General features: G+C 42.0%; 1 protein-coding gene and 1 pseudogene across 1 annotated transcript; both read right to left on the reverse strand.

Moving 5' to 3' along the window:
• The window catches only part of LOC115125816 (UTP--glucose-1-phosphate uridylyltransferase-like), a 111,050-nt pseudogene extending 96,972 nt beyond the window's left edge, over positions 1-14,078 (reverse strand).
• An 88-nt stretch (positions 14,079-14,166) lies between these two features.
• Positions 14,167-24,757, reverse strand: LOC115126823 (malate dehydrogenase, cytoplasmic-like). The gene is made up of 10 exons (XM_065023021.1): positions 24,539-24,757; positions 23,221-23,322; positions 22,617-22,713; positions 20,856-21,031; positions 17,288-17,410; positions 16,989-17,087; positions 16,793-16,870; positions 16,439-16,552; positions 15,354-15,443; positions 14,167-15,041 (listed from the first exon to the last, which is right to left on the reverse strand). Exons 1-10 carry the CDS (start codon positions 24,740-24,742, stop codon positions 14,919-14,921), a joined length of 1,206 nt encoding a protein of 401 aa, XP_064879093.1. The 5' UTR covers positions 24,743-24,757; the 3' UTR covers positions 14,167-14,918.
• Positions 24,758-26,198: the final 1,441 nt, after the last annotated feature.

The raw sequence follows: 26,198 nt of genomic DNA on the forward strand, positions 1-26,198 counted from the left end.
TTTGATCCCTTGTCATATAATTGTAACAACAAAAAAATAGATGTAAAACATCATTACAATGTGGTTAAATGTGGGTTCCGAGGCAAAGGGGGCGGATCCTGCAGGCATCACGGTTTAGAACCTGCTCTACTGAGATACTCTACAACGTTAATCTAGCCTGGTACTAGAATGTGGTTTGACTTGACTCCTGTCAGGTTATGGAATGTCGTGCTTTCCAATAAGTTACCATATGTTTGATTTGCATGTTGTCATCCACTTTAATTCCCAACAATGTAGGCTATAAATGTCACTGAACAGCTGGCATGGACTAGTACCTGTTGTGAGTTCTGGGTCATGTTCATTTGGCAACAAACTGAGAAAAATAGCTGTGAAACAGGGAGGGACTACCTGGACTTGTCCAATGAGAAAATGAGTGCACAGATAAATCTGGCGCATGAAACCCTCTCATTTTCCAGGGTGGGAAGCCTTCCTTAGAGAGAAGTAATCATAGAAGGTGTGCCACTGCCGCAGCACAGTAGTGTGTGTGTGTGTGTGTGTGTGTGTGTGTGTGTGTGTGTGAGAAATCTAACTTAACCACAAGCCATGGACAAACAGAACACTGTGCCTCGGCCAACAGTGAGATGGATGAAAGAGAAACTAAATCCCATTGCTACCAAACTCAACCCCATTGACCCTTGTGTTTACGTTTATTCACTTAAAGAGTGTTTCCCAAAGGCTGGGTCAGGAGGTGTGGAGAGACTAGGGACACAATCCTGGGTCAGGAGGTGTAGAGAGACTAGGGACACAATCCTGGGTCAGGAGGTGTAGAGAGACTAGGGACACAATCCTGGGACAGGAGGTGTAGAGAGACTAGGGACACAATCCTGGGTCAGGAGGTGTAGAGAGACTAGGGACACAATCCTGGGTCAGGAGGTGTGGAGAGACTAGGGACACAATCCTGGGTCAGGAGGTGTAGAGAGACTAGGGACACAATCCTGGGTCAGGAGGTGTGGAGAGACTAAGGGACACAATCCTGGGTCAGGAGGTGTAGAGAGACTAAGGGACACAATCCTGGGTTGCTTTTGTCCAGTTCTTGAGCCTTGTAGGTGATATCCTAGCTCTTGTAAACACCTTGGACCAGAGCAAGTGATATCCTTCTGTAGGCTATTGTAAAACGCCTTGGACCAGAGCTAGTGATATCCTTCTGTAGGCTATTGTAAAACGCCTTGGACCAGAGCTAGTGATATCCTTCTGTAGGCTATTGTAAAACGCCTTGGACCAGAGCTAGTGATATCCTTCTGTAGGCTATTGTAAAACGCCTTGGACCAGAGCTAGTGATATCCTTCTGTAGGCTATTGTAAAACGCCTTGGACCAGAGCTAGTGATATCCTTCTGTAGGCTATTGTAGCTGTGCCTCTAGCCCTAGAGTGGAATTTGGAATAAATAGATTACCCCACCAATTTCTATTCACTCTGATGGGTTGTGGCTAAAGCTTGAGGTTGTAGATGATGTTGTGATGATGGGTCTCCTTATAACATGGGGTTGTAGATGATGGGTCTCCCTATAACATGGGGTTGTAGATGATGTTGTGATGATGGGTCTCCTTATAACATGGGGTTGTAGATGATGTTGTAGATGATGGGTCTCCCTATAACATGGGGTTGTAGATGATGGGTCTCCCTATAACATGGGGTTGTAGATGATGGGTCTCCTTATAACATGGGGTTGTAGATGATGGGTCTCCCTATAACATGGGGTTGTAGATGATGTTGTAGATGATGGGTCTCCCTATAACATGAGGTTGTAGATGATGGGTCTCCTTATAACATGGGGTTGTAGATGATGGGTCTCCTTATAACATGAGGTTGTAGATGATGGGTCTCCTATAACATGGGGTTGTAGATGATGGGTCTCCCTATAACATGAGGTTGTAGATGATGGGTCTCCCTATAACATGGGGTTGTAGATGATGGGTCTCCTTATAACATGGGGTTGTAGATGATGTTGTAGATGATGGGTCTCCTTATAACATGGGGTTGTAGATGATGGGTCTCCTTATAACATGGGGTTGTAGATGATGGGTCTCCTTATATGGGGTTGTAGATGGGGTTGTAGATGAGTTGTAGATGATGGGTCTCCTTATAACATGGGGTTGTAGATGATGGGTCTCCTTATAACATGGGGTTGTAGATGATGGGTCTCCCTATAACATGAGGTTGTAGATGATGTTGTAGATGATGGGTCTCCTTATAACATGAGGTTGTAGATGATGGGTCTCCTTATAACATGATGTTGTAGATGATGGGTCTCCTTATAACATGAGGTTGTAGATGATGGGTCTCCCTATAACATGGGGTTGTAGATGATGGGTCTCCCTATAACATGAGGTTGTAGATGATGTTGTAGATGATGGGTCTCCTTATAACATGAGGTTGTAGATGATGGGTCTCCTTATAACATGAGGTTGTAGATGATGGGTCTCCTTATAACATGGGGTTGTAGATGATGGGTCTCCCTATAACATGAGGTTGTAGATGATGTTGTAGATGATGGGTCTCTCTATAACATGGGGTTGTAGATGATGGGTCTCCTTATAACATGAGGTTGTAGATGATGGGTCTCCTTATAACATGGGGTTGTAGATGATGGGTCTCCCTATAACATGGGGTTGTAGATGATGTTGTAGATGATGGGTCTCCCTATAACATGGGGTTGTAGATGATGGGTCTCCCTATAACATGGGGTTGTAGATGATGGGTCTCCTTATAACATGGGGTTGTAGATGATGGGTCTCCTTATAACATGGGGTTGTAGATGATGGGTCTCTCTATAACATGGGGTTGTAGATGATGGGTCTCCTTATAACATGGGGTTGTAGATGATGGGTCTCCTTATAACATGGGGTTGTAGATGATTGGGTCTCCCTATAACATGGGGTTGTAGATGATGTTGTAGATGATGGGTCTCCCTATAACATGGGGTTGTAGATGATGGGTCTCCTTATAACATGGGGTTGTAGATGATGGGTCTCCCTATAACATGGGGTTGTAGATGATGGGTCTCCCTATAACATGGGGTTGTAGATGATGTTGTGATGATGGGTCTCCTTATAACATGGGGTTGTAGATGATGTTGTAGATGATGGGTCTCCCTATAACATGGGGTTGTAGATGATGGGTCTCCCTATAACATGGGGTTGTAGATGATGGGTCTCTCTATAACATGGGGTTGTAGATGATGGGTCTCCCTATAACATGGGGTTGTAGATGATGGGTCTCCCTATAACATGGGGTTGTAGATGATGGGTCTCCCTATAACATGGGGTTGTAGATGATGGGTCTCCCTATAACATGGGGTTGTAGATGATGGGTCTCCCTATAACATGGGGTTGTAGATGATGGGTCTCCCTATAACATGGGGTTGTAGATGATGGGTCTCCTTATAACATGGGGTTGTAGATGATGTTGTAGATGATGGGTCTCCTTATAACATGGGGTTGTAGATGATGTTGTAGATGATGGGTCTCCTTATAACATGGGGTTGTAGATGATGGGTCTCCTTATAACATGGGGTTGTAGATGATGTTGTGATGATGGGTCTCCCTATAACATGGGGTTGTAGATGATGGGTCTCCCTATAACATGGGGTTGTAGATGATGGGTCTCCCTATAACATGGGGTTGTAGATGATGGGTCTCCCTATAACATGAGGTTGTAGATGATGTTGTAGATGATGGGTCTCCCTATAACATGGGGTTGTAGATGATGGGTCTCCCTATAACATGGGGTTGTAGATGATGGGTCTCCTTATAACATGGGGTTGTAGATGATGGGTCTCCTTATAACATGGGGTTGTAGATGATGTTGTAGATGATGGGTCTCCCTATAACATGGGGTTGTAGATGATGGGTCTCCCTATAACATGGGGTTGTAGATGATGGGTCTCCCTATAACATGGGGTTGTAGATGATGGGTCTCCTTATAACATGGGGTTGTAGATGATGTTGTAGATGATGGGTCTCCTTATAACATGGGGTTGTAGATGATGGGTCTCCTTATAACATGGGGTTGTAGATGATGTTGTGATGATGGGTCTCCCTATAACATGGGGTTGTAGATGATGGGTCTCCCTATAACATGAGGTTGTAGATGATGTTGTAGATGATGGGTCTCCTTAACATGGGGTTGTAGATGATGGGTCTCCCTATAACATGGGGTTGTAGATGATGGGTCTCCCTATAACATGAGGTTGTAGATGATGTTGTAGATGATGGGTCTCCTTAACATGGGGTTGTAGATGATGGGTCTCCTTATAACATGGGGTTGTAGATGATGGGTCTCCCTATAACATGAGGTTGTAGATGATGGGTCTCCTTATAACATGGGGTTGTAGATGATGGGTCTCCCTATAACATGAGGTTGTAGATGATGGGTCTCCTTATAACATGGGGTTGTAGATGATGGGTCTCCCTATAACATGGGGTTGTAGATGATGGGTCTCCTTATAACATGGGGTTGTAGATGATGGGTCTCCTTATAACATGGGGTTGTAGATGATGTTGTAGATGATGGGTCTCCCTATAACATGAGGTTGTAGACGATGGGTCTCCTTATAACATGGGGTTGTAGATGATGGGTCTCCCTATAACATGGGGTTGTAGATGATGGGTCTCCTTATAACATGAGGTTGTAGATGATGGGTCTCCCTATAACATGGGGTTGTAGATGATGTTGTAGATGATGGGTCTCCTTATAACATGATGTTGTAGATGATGGGTCTCCCTATAACATGATGTTGTAGATGATGGGTCTCCTTATAACATGGGGTTGTAGATGATGTTGTAGATGATGGGTCTCCCTATAACATGGGGTTGTAGATGATGGGTCTCCCTATAACATGGGGTTGTAGATGATGGGTCTCCTTATAACATGGGGTTGTAGATGATGGGTCTCCCTATAACATGGGGTTGTAGATGATGGGTCTCCCTATAACATGGGGTTGTAGATGATGGGTCTCCTTATAACATGAGGTTGTAGATGATGTTGTGATGATGGGTCTCCTTATAACATGGGGTTGTAGATGATGGGTCTCCCTATAACATGAGGTTGTAGATGATGTTGTAGATGATGGGTCTCCCTATAACATGGGGTTGTAGATGATGGGTCTCCCTATAACATGGGGTTGTAGATGATGGGTCTCCCTATAACATGGGGTTGTAGATGATGTTGTGATGATGGGTCTCCCTATAACATGGGGTTGTAGATGATGGGTCTCCTTATAACATGGGGTTGTAGATGATGTTGTAGATGATGGGTCTCCCTATAACATGGGGTTGTAGATGATGGGTCTCCCTATAACATGGGGTTGTAGATGATGGGTCTCCCTATAACATGGGGTTGTAGATGATGGGTCTCCCTATAACATGGGGTTGTAGATGATGGGTCTCCCTATAACATGGGGTTGTAGATGATGGGTCTCCCTATAACATGGGGTTGTAGATGATGGGTCTCCCTATAACATGGGGTTGTAGATGATGGGTCTCCCTATAACATGGGGTTGTAGATGATGGGTCTCCCTATAACATGAGGTTGTAGATGATGTTGTAGATGATGGGTCTCCCTATAACATGGGGTTGTAGATGATGGGTCTCCCTATAACATGGGGTTGTAGATGATGGGTCTCTCTATAACATGGGGTTGTAGATGATGGGTCTCCCTATAACATGGGGTTGTAGATGATGGGTCTCCCTATAACATGGGGTTGTAGATGATGGGTCTCCCTATAACATGGGGTTGTAGATGATGGGTCTCTCTATAACATGGGGTTGTAGATGATGGGTCTCCCTATAACATGGGGTTGTAGATGATGGGTATCTCCTTAACATGGGGTTGTAGATGATGGGTCTCCTTATAACATGGGGTTGTAGATGATGGGTCTCCTTAACATGGGGTTGTAGATGATGGGTCTCCCTATAACATATCTATGAGATTAGTAACAGTCTAGTAGCTCCTCATCTCCCTATAACATATCTATGAGATTAGTAACAGTCTAGTAGCTCCCCATCTCACTATAACATATCTATGAGATTAGTAACAGTCTAGTAGCTCCTCATCTCACTATAACATATCTATGAGATTAGTAACAGTCTAGTAGCTCCTCATCTCACTATAACATATCTATGAGATTAGTAACAGTCTAGTCTAGTAGCTCCTCATCTCCCTATAACATATCTATGAGATTAGTAACAGTCTAGTAGCTCCCCATCTCCCTATAACATATCTATGAGATTAGTAACAGTCTAGTAGCTCCTCATCTCCCTATAACATATCTATGAGATTAGTAACAGTCTAGTAGCTCCTCATCTCCCCATAACATATCTATGAGATTAGTAACAGTCTAGTAGCTCCTCATCTCCCTATAACATATCTATGAGATTAGTAACAGTCTAGTCTAGTAGCTCCTCATCTCCCTATAACATATCTATGAGATTAGTAACAGTCTAGTAGCTCCCCATCTCCCTATAACATATCTATGAGATTAGTAACAGTCTAGTAGCTCCTCATCTCCCTATAACATATCTATGAGATTAGTAACAGTCTAGTAGCTCCTCATCTCCCTATAACATATCTATGAGATTAGTAACAGTCTAGTCTAGTAGCTCCTCATCTCCCTATAACATATCTATGAGATTAGTAACAGTCTAGTCTAGTAGCTCCTCATCTCCCTATAACATATCTATGAGATTAGTAACAGTCTAGTCTAGTAGCTCCTCATCTCCCTATAACATATATATGAGATTAGTAACAGTCTAGTAGCTCCTCATCTACCTATAACATATCTATGAGATTAGTAACAGTCTAGTAGCTCCTCATCTCCCTATAACATATCTATGAGATTAGTAACAGTCTAGTAGCTCCTCATCTCCCTATAACATATCTATGAGATTAGTAACAGTCTAGTAGCTCCTCATCTCCCTATAACATATCTATGAGATTAGTAACAGTCTAGTCTAGTAGCTCCTCATCTCCCTATAACATATATATGAGATTAGTAACAGTCTAGTCTAGTAGCTCCTCATCTCACTATAACATATCTATGAGATTAGTAACAGTCTAGTAGCTCCTCATCTCCCTATAACATATCTATGAGATTAGTAACAGTCTAGTCTAGTAGCTCCTCATCTCCCTATAACATATCTATGAGATTAGTAACAGTCTAGTCTAGTAGCTCCTCATCTCACTATAACATATCTATGAGATTAGTAACAGTCTAGTCTAGTAGCTCCTCATCTCACTATAACATATCTATGAGATTAGTAACAGTCTAGTAGCTCCTCATCTCCCTATAACATATCTATGAGATTAGTAACAGTCTAGTAGCTCCTCATCTCACTATAACATATCTATGAGATTAGTAACAGTCTAGTAGCTCCTCATCTCACTATAACATATCTATGAGATTAGTAACAGTCTAGTCTAGTAGCTCCTCATCTCACTATAACATATCTATGAGATTAGTAACAGTCTAGTAGCTCCTCATCTACCTATAACATATCTATGAGATTAGTAACAGTCTAGTAGCTCCCCATCTCCCTATAACATATCTATGAGATTAGTAACAGTCTAGTAGCTCCTCATCTCACTATAACATATCTATGAGATTAGTAACAGTCTAGTAGCTCCCCATCTCCCTATAACATATCTATGAGATTAGTAACAGTCTAGTAGCTCCTCATCTCACTATAACATATCTATGAGATTAGTAACAGTCTAGTAGCTCCTCATCTCACTATAACATATCTATGAGATTAGTAACAGTCTAGTAGCTCCTCATCTCCCTATAACATATCTATGAGATTAGTAACAGTCTAGTCTAGTAGCTCCTCATCTCCCTATAACATATCTATGAGATTAGTAACAGTCTAGTAGCTCCTCATCTCCCTATAACATATCTATGAGATTAGTAACAGTCTAGTAGCTCCCCATCTCCCTATAACATATCTATGAGATTAGTAACAGTCTAGTCTAGTAGCTCCTCATCTCCCTATAACATATCTATGAGATTAGTAACAGTCTAGTAGCTCCTCATCTCCCTATAACATATCTATGAGATTAGTAACAGTCTAGTAGCTCCTCATCTCCCTATAACATATCTATGAGATTAGTAACAGTCTAGTCTAGTAGCTCCTCATCTCCCTATAACATATCTATGAGATTAGTAACAGTCTAGTCTAGTAGCTCCCCATCTCCCTATAACATATCTATGAGATTAGTAACAGTCTAGTAGCTCCCCATCTCCCTATAACATATCTATGAGATTAGTAACAGTCTAGTCTAGTAGCTCCTCATCTCACTATAACATATCTATGAGATTAGTAACAGTCTAGTAGCTCCTCATCTCCCTATAACATATCTATGAGATTAGTAACAGTCTAGTCTAGTAGCTCCTCATCTCACTATAACATATCTATGAGATTAGTAACAGTCTAGTAGCTCCCCATCTCCCTATAACATATCTATGAGATTAGTAACAGTCTAGTCTAGTAGCTCCTCATCTCCCTATAACATATCTATGAGATTAGTAACAGTCTAGTAGCTCCTCATCTCCCTATAACATATCTATGAGATTAGTAACAGTCTAGTAGCTCCTCATCTCCCTATAACATATCTATGAGATTAGTAACAGTCTAGTAGCTCCTCATCTCCCTATAACATATCTATGAGATTAGTAACAGTCTAGTCTAGTAGCTCCTCATCTCCCTATAACATATCTATGAGATTAGTAAAGTCAGTCTAGTAGCTCCTCATCTCCCTATAACATATCTATGAGATTAGTAACAGTCTAGTCTAGTAGCTCCTCATCTCCCTATAACATATCTATGAGATTAGTAACAGTCTAGTAGCTCCTCATCTACTATAACATATCTATGAGATTAGTAACACAGTCTAGTAGCTCCTCATCTCCCTATAACATATCTATGAGATTAGTAAGCTCCTCATCTCCCTATAACATATCAGTCTAGTAGCTCCTCATCTCCCTATAACATATCTATGAGATTAGTAACAGTCTAGTAGCTCCTCATCTCCTATAACATATCTATGAGATTAGTAACAGTCTAGTAGCTCCTCATCTCCCTATAACATATCTATGAGATTAGTAACAGTCTAGTCTAGTAGCTCCTCATCTCCCTATAACATATCTATGAGATTAGTAACAGTCTAGTCTAGTAGCTCCTCATCTCCCTATAACATATCTATGAGATTAGTAAGTCAGTCTAGTAGCTCCTCATCTCCCTATAACATATCTATGAGATTAGTAACAGTCTAGTAGCTCCTCATCTCCCTATAACATATCTATGAGATTAGTAACAGTCTAGTAGCTCCTCATCTCCCTATAACATATCTATGAGATTAGTAACAGTCTAGTAGCTCCTCATCTCCCTATAACATATCTATGAGATTAGTAACAGTCTAGTAGCTCCTCATCTCCCTATAACATATCTATGAGATTAGTAACAGTCTAGTAGCTCCTCATCTCCCTATAACATATCTATGAGATTAGTAACAGTCTAGTAGCTCCTCATCTCCCTATAACATATCTATGAGATTAGTAACAGTCTAGTAGCTCCCCATCTCCCTATAACATATCTATGAGATTAGTAACAGTCTAGTCTAGTAGCTCCTCATCTCCCTATAACATATCTATGAGATTGAGATTAGTAACAGTCTAGTCTAGTAGCTCCTCATCTCCCTATAACATATCTATGAGATTAGTAACAGTCTAGTCTAGTAGCTCCTCATCTCCCTATAACATATCTATGAGATTAGTAACAGTCTAGTAGCTCCTCATCTCCCTATAACATATCTATGAGATTAGTAACAGTCTAGTCTAGTAGCTCCTCATCTCCCTATAACATATCTATGAGATTAGTAACAGTCTAGTCTAGTAGCTCCTCATCTCCCTATAACATATCTATGAGATTAGTAACAGTCTAGTCTAGTAGCTCCTCATCTCCCTATAACATATCTATGAGATTAGTAACAGTCTAGTAGCTCCTCATCTCCCTATAACATATCTATGAGATTAGTAACAGTCTAGTAGCTCCTCATCTCCCTATAACATATCTATGAGATTAGTAACAGTCTAGTAGCTCCTCATCTCCCTATAACATATCTATGAGATTAGTAACAGTCTAGTAGCTCCTCATCTCCCTATAACATATCTATGAGATTAGTAACAGTCTAGTCTAGTAGCTCCTCATCTCCCTATAACATATCTATGAGATTAGTAACAGTCTAGTCTAGTAGCTCCTCATCTCCCTATAACATATCTATGAGATTAGTAACAGTCTAGTCTAGTAGCTCCTCATCTCCCTATAACATATCTATGAGATTAGTAACAGTCTAGTCTAGTAGCTCCTCATCTCCCTATAACATATCTATGAGATTAGTAACAGTCTAGTCTAGTAGCTCCTCATCTCCCTATAACATATCTATGAGATTAGTAACAGCCTCGTGTAGTGCAACAGTAATACAACAGCTCTATTCCACTACCAGGAAATAGACTTTGACCGGTGAGATCCATTTTGAATAGGCTACATGTCAACACTGTGACTTGTTCTATGGTTTTGGGACATCTGACACTGTCATTTCTAATAAGCTATCACCAGGCAGTGGTTCCTGTATGGTGTGAGTCACTGACAGGGAAATGTTTTAAATTGAACCTTTATTTAACTAGGCAAGTCAGTTAAGAACAAATTATTATTTACAATGACGGCCTAACCCAAACCCAAGACCAAGACCCAAAATGAATGGGTATATGGCAGGCTGGGGCTACCAAACTGCTGGCCTGATTGGACAACTACAGCCATGAGTAGCCCAACTAGAGGCTGGGGCTACCAAACTGCTGCCCTGATTGGACAACCACAGCCATGAGTAGCCCAACTAGAGGCTGAGGATACCAAACTGCTGCCCTGATTGGACAACCACAGCCATGAGTAGCCCAACTAGAGGCCGAGGATACCAAACTGCTGCCCTGATTGGACAACCACAGCCATGAGTAGCCCAACTAGAGGCTGAGGATACCAAACTGCTGCCCTGATTGGACAACCACAGCCATGAGTAGCCCAACTAGAGGCCGAGGATACCAAACTGCTGCCCTGATTGGACAACCACAGCCATGAGTAGCCCAACTAGAGGCTGAGGATACCAAACTGCTGGCCTGATTGGACAACCACAGCCATGAGTAGCCCAACTAGAGGCTGAGGATACCAAACTGCTGCCCTGATTGGACAACGGCAATGAGTAGCCCAACTACTGCATTCTCAAATAACATAAGCTACTATTGTTATATTACTCTAATTATGTCAGAGGAGAAAGAACAGCTATCTCTGGTATGGAGGATTTAGTGGGGGTACCCATTCTTGATCTGTCAGCGTGCAAGTTTGGAATTGGACATGACAGTAAGAAGTGGGAGCACATTTGTTAGGCCCAGCCTGAGGTCCAATGGTACTAAGGTATCTTTCAAGTGATAGCAACATTCAACCAAGTAGCCCAAGACAATTCATTGTTATTGAATTAAATTGAATTCATTTGGGTAAAAATATATATATATATACAACAATGTGTACATTGTATTCCCAGAGGATAGTACTTCAAATTATAACACTAGTTGGTACTTTAGACCGTGTCTCCAGACAATGTACAAGTAGAAGCTGTTAAACTTATTTTCAATACATTCATTGTGGTATTCATTCTTCATCATTGTAGTAGGCTGCATCCACACAATCACTTACCTTCAAAATAACGTGCCATATTCCAAAATGTTATAAATGCTCAATAATCAGAAATCACCTATGGAGGTCAAATGTTCTGTACAAATCCAAAATCGGTATTTCCACTAGGCAGCCTGTCAAGTTATCAAGGATATTCAACTATAACTATATTGAAACGAAATTGGTCAAATAATCCAATCAAATGTAAGACATATTCCAGAAGAAAAATAACGTTTTTTTTGTTGTTTTTTTGTCAAACCCTAAATGGTCATTCAGTCATTCATCTATATGGCCACCCCAGTGCAGAATGGACTGCTGAAGCCATAACTTGCTAGAGCACTCCTCTCTCACAAATGAAATCCTTTTCGCAATTCCTCCACCGCCAGCACTTTCCAAAGCGTGACAACCCGACCTTTATTCCATCAATCGTTTATCTCACTTGACTTCAGCCTAATGAAACGCACCCCGCGGCCCGACTGTAGCCTACCTATTGGTATTTATGTAGACTATATTTCACAAATACAATTAGCCTATGCCTTGTACGGATTTCGGGTCTGCCCCTTTCCCAGGCAAATAAACCACGTCACATTTCCTCCCGGACTGGCTATGGACCTTTTGGTGCTTTCAAGACAACATGGAACTATAAAAAATAATTTAAAAATATATATTAAAAAAAGGCCAAATAATGACGTTAGTGATCTTTAGGTCAAAAAGTCGCACCTCAACAAAGATGCCCTAGTTTCCCACTTGGAATTTCAAGTTGGATGACGATTCAAAACTATTTTTTTCCAGTAGGAGCTAGTTTTCTCCCCCCGAGATCCCAGTTGTCATGAACGCACTGAAGGCGGTGATTTCACAAGTTCCCAGTGGGTTTGAACGCGGCATTTGCCTCTACTAATATACTCCCTCTCTTGCTTTAGCCTCGCCCCCATGATATTTTATATATATATATATTAAGATAGCCTAGCGTATACAATCAGATAGATACAGTAAATCAGTAACATATTAAAGCCAGCATAGACCCGGGCCACACGAATAACCGATCTATAGGTCTAGCCTAACCTTAAAATAAATGTCGCCTAGTGGCATATCGAATGTTAGTTACATTCCCGAATGCAGAACGATGGATGCGGAAATGATGGGGACAGGTTATTACGGGTTTTTCCACTGTATAGCATAGCCTACACATCAAACACGAATTATACATGATTGAAAAAATAACATTGCAACATTATTACCAGATCAACTGGCTATTGTTTCTATTCGTTTTCCAATACATTCAGAATATGCTATGACAATGTAGATAGCCTACCCAATAATAGGCCTACAAAGATCAAACCACTCGTAGTGCTATTGGGCTACTCTTGTAACTTCTCTTTTACGACGACAGTTATGATTATTGGCACCCAGCAAGGTATTGGACCATTTATTTGAGCTAATAAATGCATTTCCTTACTGTTTGGCTTGTAGGATGTTGGCGACAGGAAAATCATGCGATAGGCTTGTCCAAGTATGGACACAACCGCGGAGACCGGTGAAATTAGCGCAACTAATGTCCCTTTGGGAGTTTATTTACATTAAAATGACATGCAACACACTGTATTGAATATTGGGCAGGTATTTTAGTAATTAGTTCACACAAAACACTATAATAGATTAATTTGATCAAAATGATATTCCAAAACAAGGACCAATGAAAAGCTTGTATCCGAATGCTGTGGCCAATGAAAATGCAGTTTTTCACGACGTTCCTGAACTCCAAACACCAAAACCACGACATTGATGCCACGTCAATGAACACATTCATACTAGTGGGTTCATAGCTAGGAGGCCTGATTAGTGTCATGTCATACCCCCCTCCAGCTAAAACACAGGACTCCAATGATCATCTTCAGTTTAAAACGCAAATAAAGTTATCCGCGGTGTTTGCTAGGGACAGGGGGGGGGACACCACTCCGGCCTGGAGTTGCCCATCCCGGAGTTAGGCCTAGGGGTATTTGGGTTAGAAACCAGACTATTAACATGGAACGTAAAGTAAAAATTTCAGGTACAGAATGCTTAGGAACATGGTCACTCAGTGATTTTAAATCATGTTCTGATTGAATTGCAGTACACAAGTCCTTACGACTCAAATGAAAGGACGACTTTCTTTTTTACTACAGGTGACAAAGCAATGCAAGGCAAGGAAAATCTGATATAGGACATTCTGGGTGTAAACTATATATAATTTAACATTTATGGATCACACTCCCTCCGGCTAATCTTAATATTTGTTTTACTAAATACTTTATAATAGATGCTGCACTGTTGAAAGGAGAGCTGGCAAGCTAGCACGTCATTATACTGTGGCTAGCTACACTATTCATAGGACTAATAAAATGTTGATTTGTGCAGAAATTGTGAAATTTACTGAATCAGTTGATAAATGTTTTATTGTTTCGTCAGGAGTGAGTCCAGGGAGATTAATATCCAGAGGTTTGAAACATAATTAACCATAGATACATTTTACTGTCCTGGGTTTTACAGGTTAGAATGTGCTACCCCCTAGTGGCAGGACTATGCCATAACCACCTGCTACAATTATAAATAGTAGGATTACAGGTAGTGATCACATTCAGATTGTCAAATATCATAATGGGAAAATGCCAAATAGTAAACAAAAAAATGAGGGTAAATATTAATTTAGCCAAGAGTTGTTTCACAAAAATATTAAGTTAAATCTAGAAACACTATAAAGGATTATACATTGTTTGCTGATTTTATTGTTCTGACTGAGCAACAATTTAACAGTTGAACAATGATCGTCATAGTAACTAGTGCATCAACTACCCATAACAATTCTCCATTCCATGGTAAGCATGGTAACCATCCAAACAGGGATAACCTGTTCAGAAGTGTGTAACATTAATGTTTAGGACACAGAGCTGCAGCAGTGAGTGTATCATACCATGTTCATGTGCCATCAGAATGACCAGAAACTCAGGTCTAAAAAAAAAAAAAAAAAATGCTGTAAAACATATGAAGTTAAACCGTTCATATGGAACTTCCAAGTTGGATATTCCAGAGTTTCCTAAGTTCCGAGTAGCACGTGAATGCAGCATCACAGACGTGAGTCTGGAGGTGTGGGTTCTGTGTCCAAGTGCTGTTGCCGTGGCTGGGAGCGTAGTCAAGCGCTGAGGAAGGTGACGGCGGTGTCCCTCTCCTCCACCAGCTCGGCTGCCGTGGCGTCCATCTTGCCTCGGGAGAAGTCGTTGATGACCAACCCGTCCACAATCTTCCACTGCTTGTCCTGAGGATAACAAAGACAGGAGAATAATGTATATTGAATAATAGGCCAAAGTGATCAACTTCCCACTGCAATAGGTAGTTGGTGGTAGACTAAAGCACCTGTTTATAGTCAATAGAAGCAGAGCTCTCTCTGGTTAAGTGGTGATGACAGCTGATCTTAGAGCACAATTATGATCTTTCGCCCAAATCAGATAAGATCTTTCGCCAATAATTGGTTAAAAGATCAGAATTGTGCTGACAATGTAAACGCAGCCTTATAGTATAGAGAGTAGAGAGCAGGTGTAGAAAGCAGAGTGTCAGGGATCTGTCTCACCTTGATGTGAACAGGGAATGAGTAGATGAGGTCTTCAGCGACACCATAGGAGTTACTGCTGGAGTAGACACCCATGGAGACAAACTCTCCCTGCAAACACAAGAGGTCAGAGGTTAGGGCTGAGTTCAGGAGCCATTAACCTAAAGACAGGCTGCTCCACACTTCAGGAGCCATTAACCTAAAGACAGGCTGCTCCACACTGTGTTCAGGAGCCATTAACCTAAAGACAGGCTGCTCCACACTGTTCAGGAGCCATTAACCTAAAGACAGGCTGCTCCACACTGTCCAGGAGCCATTAACCTAAAGACAGGCTGCTCCACACTGTTCAGGAGCCATTAACCTAAAGACAGGCTGCTCCACACTGTCCAGGAGCCATTAACCTAAAGACAGGCTGCTCCACACTGTCCAGGAGCCATTAACCTAAAGACAGGCTGCTCCACACTGTCCAGGAGCCATTAACCTAAAGACAGGCTGCTCCACACTGTCCAGGAGCCATTAACCTAAAGACAGGCTGCTCCACACTGTCCAGGAGCCATTAACCTAAAGACAGGCTGCTCCATACTGTTCAGGAGCCATTAACCTAAAGACAAGCTGCTCCACACTGTGTTCAGGAGCCATTAACCTAAAGACAGGCTGCTCCACACTGTCCAGGAGCCATTAACCTAAAGACAAGCTGCTCCACACTGTTCAGGAGCCATTAACCTAAAGACAAGCTGCTCCACACTGTTCAGGAGCCATTAACCTAAAGACAAGCTGCTCCACACTGTTCAGGAGCCATTAACCTAAAGACAAGCTGCTCCACGATTCTACACCCTCTTCCCAAAGTGTGCAACTGCACACATCTAAGCAATGTAACAATGGCCTCCAGCCAAATATTACACCATCCATGACTGTGGAATTGTAGGAGTGCACATTCTGGGAGAAGGGTGAAGAATTGAGATTCATCTATACTTTAAATAGTAGAGTGCCCTATAGATTAGGAGTAATTAAATATAGCCTTAAAATGGTTCCAATGTAGATTTGGGTAGGGTAAACTAATCCTAAATCTGCATCTTAAAGCCACAGAATTGTCCCACTTAGCTGACCTCAGGAGTGCCTGACCAGATGTCCCTCATGTGATCACAGATGGCCTTGGCTGCAGACATGGCACTGGACAGCTTCCTGGCCGCGATAACCGCAGCACCCCTCTGCTGCACTGTCTGAGAGGGGGGAAGAGGAGAGGGGGGGAAGAGCGATGCCTTATAAAATGTCTCATCCCTACTCCAAAAGTCTCCTTCAGCCGTCTCAATTCATCTTTCCAGGATTCCTCTCCCCTTATCAAAACACATGGAGAAGGTCAGAGGTCACTTTCCCTTGGACCGTCTCCAATGAGAAGGGGGGGGGGGGGTTAAAGTTCACACAGCCAGATGAACATGTGTTTTACAGTAGAGTAAACTCACAGAAATGAAGGCCCCTTTGAGCCAGTCATCGTCCTTAACAGCGGCGAAGCAGGCCAGGTCGCTGCCCGCCATGTTGACCTTGGCGTAGTAAAATAATAATGACATATTGTTAAATAATATTACACATAGTATTCACTACTGCCTTGCAGTGGTATAATAATACTTCATTATTACATTGTGATAAATGATATATTACCTTGCAGTGGTGGACATCTGGGTACTGGGTGGACGAATGGTTACCCCAGATGATCACGTTCTTTACCTGGGTGGCTGGCACGCCGCAGCGCATCGCAACCTGGAGGGGAGGGAGGCAAGAGAGCTGTGTAAGGATGACACCATCTATTAAGATAATCCACACACACCATTTGTCCCCCCAATGAAACTTAAACACCCACTACAGTTCAAGTACAGACAGACTCAGTCATCATCAGGGATTGGGGTAACTATTCATTCAGGGGGTTCAAGGGAACAAAACCCACTTCTCCACACAGGTACCTGAGAGCGGGCGCGGTTGTGGTCCAGACGGGTCAGGCAGGAGAAGTTCTCTTTGGGGATGGACGGGGCAGACTTGGCTGCGATCAGACAGTTGGTGTTGGCTGGGTTACCTACCACCAGGACCTGACGGAGACAAGGAGAGGCCATGTTATAAAACAGTCGTACACCACACACACACAGAGAGCAAGACAGAAAACACCATGGTCATGGGGAGAATCTCCCCTTTCCACTGGGGTCAGTTTGTAGCCCAAACGGTTCAGACACTACAAACAGAAGGTACAGATGAGTCCCATCAGGCTTGTAGAACAAAACTGAGACCACCCATCATGTTCCTGCGAGTCTCATCGGAGAGTTTCCAAACAGTTTGGATGCTACAGCCGTTTGTGAGAAGAATTATTTTCAGAGTGTCTCATGGTCTGACAAACATTACTGCAGATGTGAAAGACTGCCATAGGTGGATTGAGATGCACCACACATTTTAACTTACCCTTCCTGGGAACAGGGTTAGTATTGAGTAGTTTGAATGAACAAGGAGCCCTATGTAAACTGCTTGTTACTCAGGCCCAGAAGGCAGGATATGCATGGTAGTATTAGATAGAAAACATTAAAGTTTCCAAAACTGTTAAAAATAATGTCTGTGTATAACAGAACTGAAATGGCAGGCGAAAACATGAGGAAAATCCAGCCAGGAAATGCTATTATATTGAAATGGCTGTTTTCCCATTGAAAGCCTATCCACCATACAAACGACGCATGACCCAGTTCACGATCTCCATGGCTTCCTCAACATGTGGCCAGTCTTTAGGCATTATTTCAGGCTTTTACTCTGGAAAATGAGGGAGAAACACCACTTTCAATAAGGACAGTGGACATTTCCAGAGATGTGTCCTGCGCCTTTGTTTGTCCTTTTTTTATTGAAGCTATTCTCCGGTTGAGATATGGATCATTCATGACAAAAACAGATTGATTATAAACATCGTTTGACATTTTCAAGCTTTTACGGTACTTTTGATTTTGTCTGCCTGCTGTGACAGCGCTTTGTACCAATGGATTACTGAACAAAGAGGTTTATGGACATAAAGAGGGACTTGTGAGTGCAACCATGTGAAGATCAAAAGGTAAGTGATTAATTTTAATCGCCATTTCTGACTTTTGTTCCTCCTCTACTTGGCTGGGTACTGTTTGTAATGTGTGCTGGGCCCGTCCTCAGATAATCACATGGTTTGCTTTCGCCGTAAAGTCTTTTTGAAATCTGACACTGGTTGGATTAACAAGAAGTTTCTCTTTAAACCGATGTATAACACTTGTATGTTTTAGGAAGTTTTATTATGAGTTTCTGTTTTTGAATTTGGCGCTCTGCAATTTCACTGGCTGTTGGCCAGGCTATCCCTAATAGTTCACAGCAGAGTGATGAGACGCTGAAGGCAACGAGAGACTAAGAGGTCATACCATGAGATTAGTCCATTGGTATATAGCCCACCCAATCTACCTACCTCATCCCCAAACTGTTTTTACTTTATTTACTTTTCTGCTCTTTTGCACACCAGTATCTCTACCTGCACATGTTCATCTGATCATTTATCACTCGTGTTAATCTGCTAAATTGTAATTATTCGCTCCTATGGCCTATTTACTGCCTACCTCTTCATGCCTTTTGCACACACTGTATATAGACTCTTTTTTTCTACTGTGTCATTGATTTGTTTATTGTGTTATTGACTTGTTAATTGTTTACTCCATGTGTAACTCTGTGTTGTCTGTTCACACTGCTATGCTTTATTTTTGCCAGGTCGCAGTTGCAAATGAGAACCTGTTCTCAACTAGCCTACCTGGTTAAATAAAGGTGAAAAATAAATATATATATATGAAAGTAATAAAATGTACGTAGTCATAGTTCGCACTTTTAGTCCAACTTAAACGTTTTGTCCTTATCAATGCAATATAGCCATGTATTGCAGTGTCTGATTACCATGTAGTAAAAAAAATATTTTAAAGTTACTTGAAACTGGAGCCACCTGTGAGTAGAGGGAAAATTCCAAAGCCTCGCTGCCTGACGGGCAAGGTTGAAGACGCCACGCTAGACAGTCAGGCAGAGTGTAAGGTTGAAGACGCCACGCTAGACAGTCAGGCAGAGTGTAAGGTTGAAGACGCCACGCTAGACAGTCAGGCAGGCAGAGTGTAAGGTTGAAGACGCCACGCTAGACAGTCAGGCAGGCAGAGTGTAAGGTTGAAGACGCCACGCTAGACAGTCAGGCAGGCAGAGTGTGAAGACGGTAGACAGTCAGGCAGGCAGAGTGTAAGGTTGAAGACGCCACGCTAGACAGTCAGGCAGGCAGAGTGTAAGGTTGAAGACGCCACGCTAGACAGTCAGGCAGGCAGAGTGTAAGGTTGAAGACGCCATGCTAGACAGTCAGGCAGAGTATAAGGTTGAAGACGCCATGCTAGACAGTCAGGCAGAGTATAAGGTTGAAGACGCCATGCTAGACAGTCAGGCAGAGTGTAAGGTTGAAGACGCCATGCTAGACAGTCAGGCAGAGTGTAAGGTTGAAGACGCCATGCTAGACAGTCAGGTAGTGTGTAAGGTTGAAGATGTTCTATCATGGCAGCTTCAGCCTTGCACGCTGCCTGAAGACAAGTTAAGTTTTTGCAACAAGGTCACTTGGGGAAGAAATGACAAGGGTGCAGGACAAGTGCCAGCACACACACAAGCAGTCGCACTCGTCAGTCTGACAGCCCAACACCTGTTGCTAGATCAGTGTCCGAGGTCAAAAGGCCTCCTCACAACACACCCACAGTTCCACTGGCACTAGTCGGGACATTCCAGTCCTTGGCGGAGTTCCTATTCTCTACTATTAAAATGACTCATTATAATTCTCTAGTTTCCACCATATTCCTCACACCAGTCCATTTATTTTGTAAATCCATGAAGTTGAGGGCACACTTTGGGAGCAGGAGAGAATCAGAATGTCTTCCTTGACTCCAGGGATGGAACACAACCAGACTGGATACAATGTGAGGCTTCTAGACAGAAGTGGACTAACTCCTGGGATGGAACCCAGCCAGACTGGATACAATGTGAGGCTTCTAGACAGAAGTGGACCAACTCCTGGGATGGAACCCAGCCAGACTGGATACAATGTGAGGCTTCTAGACAGAAGTGGACCAACTCCTGGGATGGAACCCAGCCAGGGTGGATACAACCAAAGCAGACCAGATAGGTGAGGTAGTGTTAAGACAGGCAGTCAGTTTGATTTTTTAAAAATCAAAACACGCGCTCACAAAACAAACCCACAAACAATGCACACACACAATGGCATTCCAGGCCAGTCTTTCCATAGGAATTAAGAGCCCAACACGTGGTGAACTGAATTTCAACAGCTCTGAGGTGCAGCATCACGAGTCCTCTATGTCTAAGGACACATGGCTTACACTATACCACAAACACAGGGTACCTGCTAGTGTTGAAGGACAGCTAAGTCTGCATTGACATTTAGGGACACATTGACAGTCACCAGACACCCCACACAGACAACAAACCCTGTCTGTTGGGCTCTGGCTATAATCTCACCTTGACAGTTTTCTTGGCATACTTCTCCAGCGCGGCCCCCTGGCTCTTAAAGATGGCCACGTTAGCCTTGAGCAGATCCTTCCTCTCCATACCCTCTCTCCTGGGCATGGAGCCCACCAGGATAGCAGCGTCCAGGTCCTTAAAGGCAACCTCCTCCTTGTCCGTGGGGATGACCTCTGAAAACAGATGGAATAAACAGGGGCTTGTTCAGTCGGTATCAAGTAGTCAGAAAAAAGAAGCATGAAAGGAGAGGGACTATCTGAACTATCCTATAAGACACTTGTAGGTTTCTTTCCTTGTTTGTGGGAATGACCTCTAGACAAATCAAAAATACAACAGACCAGGGTTGGTTCAATGGGCAGCACATGGACCACCAACAGAAGGAAAAACTGGATGATAAAGACCACTTAATCGTTTAAGGTTTTACTACAGTGCTGTCTAATTAATCTCTACAGGCTCGGTGAGTCCCCTACAGGACGGTTGAGCTAACATGGGCTAATGTGATTAGCCTGAGGTTGTAAGTAACAAGAACATTTCCCAGGACAGACATATCTGATATTTGCAGAAAACTTCAAATCTTGTTAATCTCTAACTGCACTGTTCAATTTACAGTAGCTTTTACTGAAATAATACCATGCTATTGTTTGAGAGCACGCAGTTATGAACTTAAATGTATGAATAAACCAATCAGGCACATTTGGGCAGTCTTGATACAACATTTTGACCAGCAATGCAATATTCATTGGATCAGTCTAAAACTTAACACATACACCACTGCCATCTAGTGGCCAAAATCTAAATTGCACCTGGGCTGGAATAAAACATGGCCTTTGTCTTGCATTTAAAGATGGTACAAAAACAGGATCTTTTTTTCTTTGTATTGTCTTTAACCAAATATAATGTGTTATATTCTCCTACATTAATTTGACATTTCCACAAACTTCAAAGTGTTTCCTTTCAAATGGTAGCAAGAATACACATATCCTTGCTTCAGGTCCTGAGCTACATGCAGTTCGATTTGGGTATGTCATTTTAAGCAAAAATAGAAAAAATAAAGAAAATGGGAAGATAACTATGATCGAGGACAGCAGGAAGTTGTTTTTAAGGAGTGCTTTATTAGGCTCAGTCCTTCAAGCACAATGTTTTAGACGTGATCTCTTGACAAAGAAAGTGGCCTCTATGGAGAAACAAAGGCTTGGGTTTGTTTTCCCATCACATTGTCTGTGGTTTTCCCTGTTTCAAACCCCATTTTGTCACAACACTTTACATTCTCATCAGCTCAGTCACACGGTTTTTGCTTTTACGGTTAGCTTCAGCAAACCCCGTTTTGATCCCTTTGTTCTGCTACTGTTGTCTGTGGGACATAGACTGTTGCCAGTTAACTGCTTTAAAGGGATACTGCGAGATTCTGGCAATTCTGAAAATCCCACCGATCTGGTGAACACCTTAAAAATATTTGAAAGAATTTAGTTAGTGCTTGAAGCCAGATCTGGTTGGGACACAGGGTCACCACACTATAGACACCCCCCCACCCCACATTGAAAATTGTCTTTGCAACACACCATACACAGAGAGAACATTGTCTTTGCAGCCCTGAGCGTTAATACAGGGGCCTCACAGCCGAGGTGAGAACAAAGCAAGGACACCACCAATTGACAACAGAAAAAAAACAGTCACAATGGAGATGGAGATACTACTGGTGCCTCACAACTAAAGCAAAGCCACGTCAATCCAGTGAGAGTCGTCTGCCCCATGGTTTACCTCTGAGGAGTGGGAGGGCACAGTCCTGTAGCTCCATGACCACGCCATCCAGGACTGGCAACATGGGGGTGATGTCCAGCAAGATCAGGGTGATTGGCTGAGAGGAGAGACCATGAAATGACAGGAGTAGATACATGAGTAGGATCTATTGATCTTTCCGCTGACTTACAGGCTGGTAGATTGCTAACTGAACAGATGTGTATGGTTCATATGATTACTACATTGACAACACTGCTTGTATTGACTATTTGAAGGGACAGTGTTAGGCCTATGAACCTGCCAGTAGGCTGTATGCTAGTGGTTCCATTTCAGGCAATTCAAGGACACTAAAGTCTTGAGTGAAGCTCTGCAGGTTGTGTGACTGAAGGGGTAGTGTGTGATGCTGCATGTTGCCCATCAGTCATGATTTTAAATTGTATTTAACTGACAGGAGGTATCTGACATGGCACCCTATTCCCTATATTGTGCACTCATTTTGACCAGAGCAAATAGGGTAAGTAGTGGACTATATAGGGTGTAATTTCAGACAATAGACAACCCCTAACAGGATCAGCTGGGATATTACGTAATGCAAGTCAAGCCAAAGCTTCTTCCTTCCCTCTACCTGATCTTTGCCAAACACATCTCCCTTGGCGATGCCAAACAACAAGGAGTAGGCAATCTGCCCAGCAGCGCCAGTCACCAGAACACGAACAGGTTCAGCAGACTGCAACACAAGACAGAAACACAGATCTGGGTCCTATTCATTAGGGCACATTACACCTAGGTTATTTAGACACTTATCCAGAGTGAATTAGCCTAAAAACCTGTAGTAAAATGTTTCACAATAGAATACAAATGTGTATTTATTTTTGGACAAGTTCGGGTAGTAAGTCCCCGTTTCAGTTTATTTTCTTCCATTTGTTGACAAAATAACAACCAAGCACTGACAAATGTTTGGTCCTTGTCACTGAAATTTCATGGGCACATTTTAAAACGTTGGAGGTGAACCAGGCATTACTTTGGAGTTTGAGGAAATTATCGAGCTAGGGAAAACATTTGGGAAGTTTTACAATAATATTAATGTTATGTAATAGGCTTGTATAGGAATAACAGTCAACAACAGTCATGTAAAAATGAGGTGTACATGAAATGGGAATGAGGTGAGTGGGATACCTTTGAGGAATTGGCTGAGAGTTCACTCGTAAAGTGACAGTCAGTGACAATACTAGAGAGAACTGTACTAGAATTGTAGCTCTTCTCCAACAATGATATTCCATATGGGATCCGTGACCGGACAATGTCGGAGTGGGGATTTATTAACTCACGAGGTAAGCCACGGTGAATTTAAAAATAGAACTCACTCCTCGAGCCATCTGAGACGAGATATTTATAGCTACTGTAGAAAACTGTCACTATTCAACCTTTTCCCTTTCACACAAATCTAGAGTCCAAAAACAAGCAATTGCATTTTGTTGGGGAGAAAGTCGCATGCCATAATTAGACAACTTACTTAGATAACGGTAGGCCACATTAACACATTCTGACAATTTGACCTTGTCAAAGAAATGTAGACACATGTGCATACTACACAACTGTCGAAATGAGATTATAATAGAACGTGCCAAATTGACTGGCAACACTGCCAACAAGAAATTAGAGATTGTACTCCCTCCAACTTGTCTTTAGACATATCACAAACAAAAGTCGTTTAACAAACATGTTTGAATAGTTACAAAAGTTGGTTACCGGTAGCTAACTAGCTACTGTATAAATTAGGTTAGCTAAATTACTTGCAGAAGCAAACGTTGGTTGTTGGCAACAAGCGAACGAAAAGCCACCTCGCTGTCAGCGTACTACTATAGCAGGTGTGTACATTTATCATTTCAGTAAAGCTAAAGTTCCGTAAACAAAGTTAATACAACTTTTTGTTTGTTACTCACCATCTTTGTATGGTAACTTGGACTATTCTCCCACTGTTCTAGCAACAAGAGGTCACCCCTATTTCTTGAAATCAGAGTGGTCACGAGGTGGCCAGTAAATCGTTTATAGGCATGCGCCGCAAAGCTGGTGGCTCTCGGGAAATGTAGTCGGAAATCCTTCAGCCAAAGAAAGTAGTACCAAATATTTATATAACTAACTCTCATTGTTCTATCTGTGATAGTACCAAAGACAGTACAGTACGCTGGGTTAGTTTTACACATCTTTGACAGTACAGTATGCTTCAGCTGTGTACGTTGACCTTTTTAAAGTTAATGAGGTTGACAGGGGAATAAATAACTACTTTACCCATTATTCAGTACTAACGTTTAAAGTCCCCTTTTATTGACTAATTACATAAAGTCCCAAACTGTCTCTTGCATATTTGTATTTGATTGATTTATTCAGTTGAAATAAGGATACTTTAACTTCTGTTGTAAAGCTATACTTTTTATGTATATTTTTTATAGAGCTCCGCTGCTAGCCAAAGGTGTCGGAGCAAGTGATGCCAATTTAGCGACTTTGTTGTTAGATTTAGAGAGTTTTCATTCCCCTTTAGCGGCTTTTATTCGTAAAAGAGTATAGCGACAAATGTAGCTACTTTTTAAGGCTGCCCCAGCGACTTTTTGATGATTTAGCTACTTCCCTGTTTGTGTGTGTGAGTGAGTTCAGCTATGCGCCTCCGCCGGCTGCTGCGTGTGTCACTTGCGCCCCTTCTCCCACCTCCATGTCCTCTTCAGCCTCTCCGTCCTCTTCAGCCTCTCCGTCCTCTCCCCTCTGCAGCAGCGAGTTAATTGATTAAATCGGTTCCTTTGTTGTTAAATGACACCACAGCTCTCCAAGGGATACATAATAAAAGCAAAACGAAATATATATTTTTTAAATTATATACTTTAATCTGTTTTTTTTCTGTGCTTTTAATTAGTTCAATTTTGTTCTCCTTCAAACATTCCATTTAGCAGTAGTGGTGAATGGATAAAATCACTGAGGAAGCCAAGCCAGGAGAAAAACCCATATTACATGTGTTGTTATAATTAAGATAATTGTGTTGTGATAATTAAGATAATTGTGTTGTGATAATTGTGTTGTGATAATTGTGTTGTTTGCTCTATAACCTGTTATATCCCTTGCCACTCTGATATACAGGCCTAAAGGCCTAAAGGCCGAGACAATAAGAAGACACAGTGGCAGAATAAATTCAACCACACCTTTGTTTCATCACAAAACCAGAGAGCGAGATCTGTATGCTGAAGTACACAAACAGTTACGTGACCTACTACAGTATGGTAAAGCAAGTTCATGTTTACAACCGTTCTGGACGACTCAACAGCTATGGATTTAAAACCACGGAGAGTTACTGCAACAGGAGCTGCCCGCCACTATTCCAGCACCATTTCAACTTCAATATTTCAACATCCTCCTCTCTTTCATGACTCTGTCATACAGTACATGCTTTTAGTTTGTGTTGTCTACCTGGCTCAAATGTTTGCACGCTAGCCTAACTTCCTTTCATGGGAAATTATGTGCCAGGCCAGCTAGTTAACATTAGCCTACTCAGGGGCACAATGTATGCATTTATGGTTAGATCAGAATCTCTGTTATAATCATTGGCCAGTACAGAGA

The sequence above is a fragment of the Oncorhynchus nerka genome, linkage group LG10 (assembly GCF_034236695.1).
Source record: "Oncorhynchus nerka isolate Pitt River linkage group LG10, Oner_Uvic_2.0, whole genome shotgun sequence".
NCBI classification, from domain to species: domain Eukaryota; kingdom Metazoa; phylum Chordata; class Actinopteri; order Salmoniformes; family Salmonidae; genus Oncorhynchus; species Oncorhynchus nerka.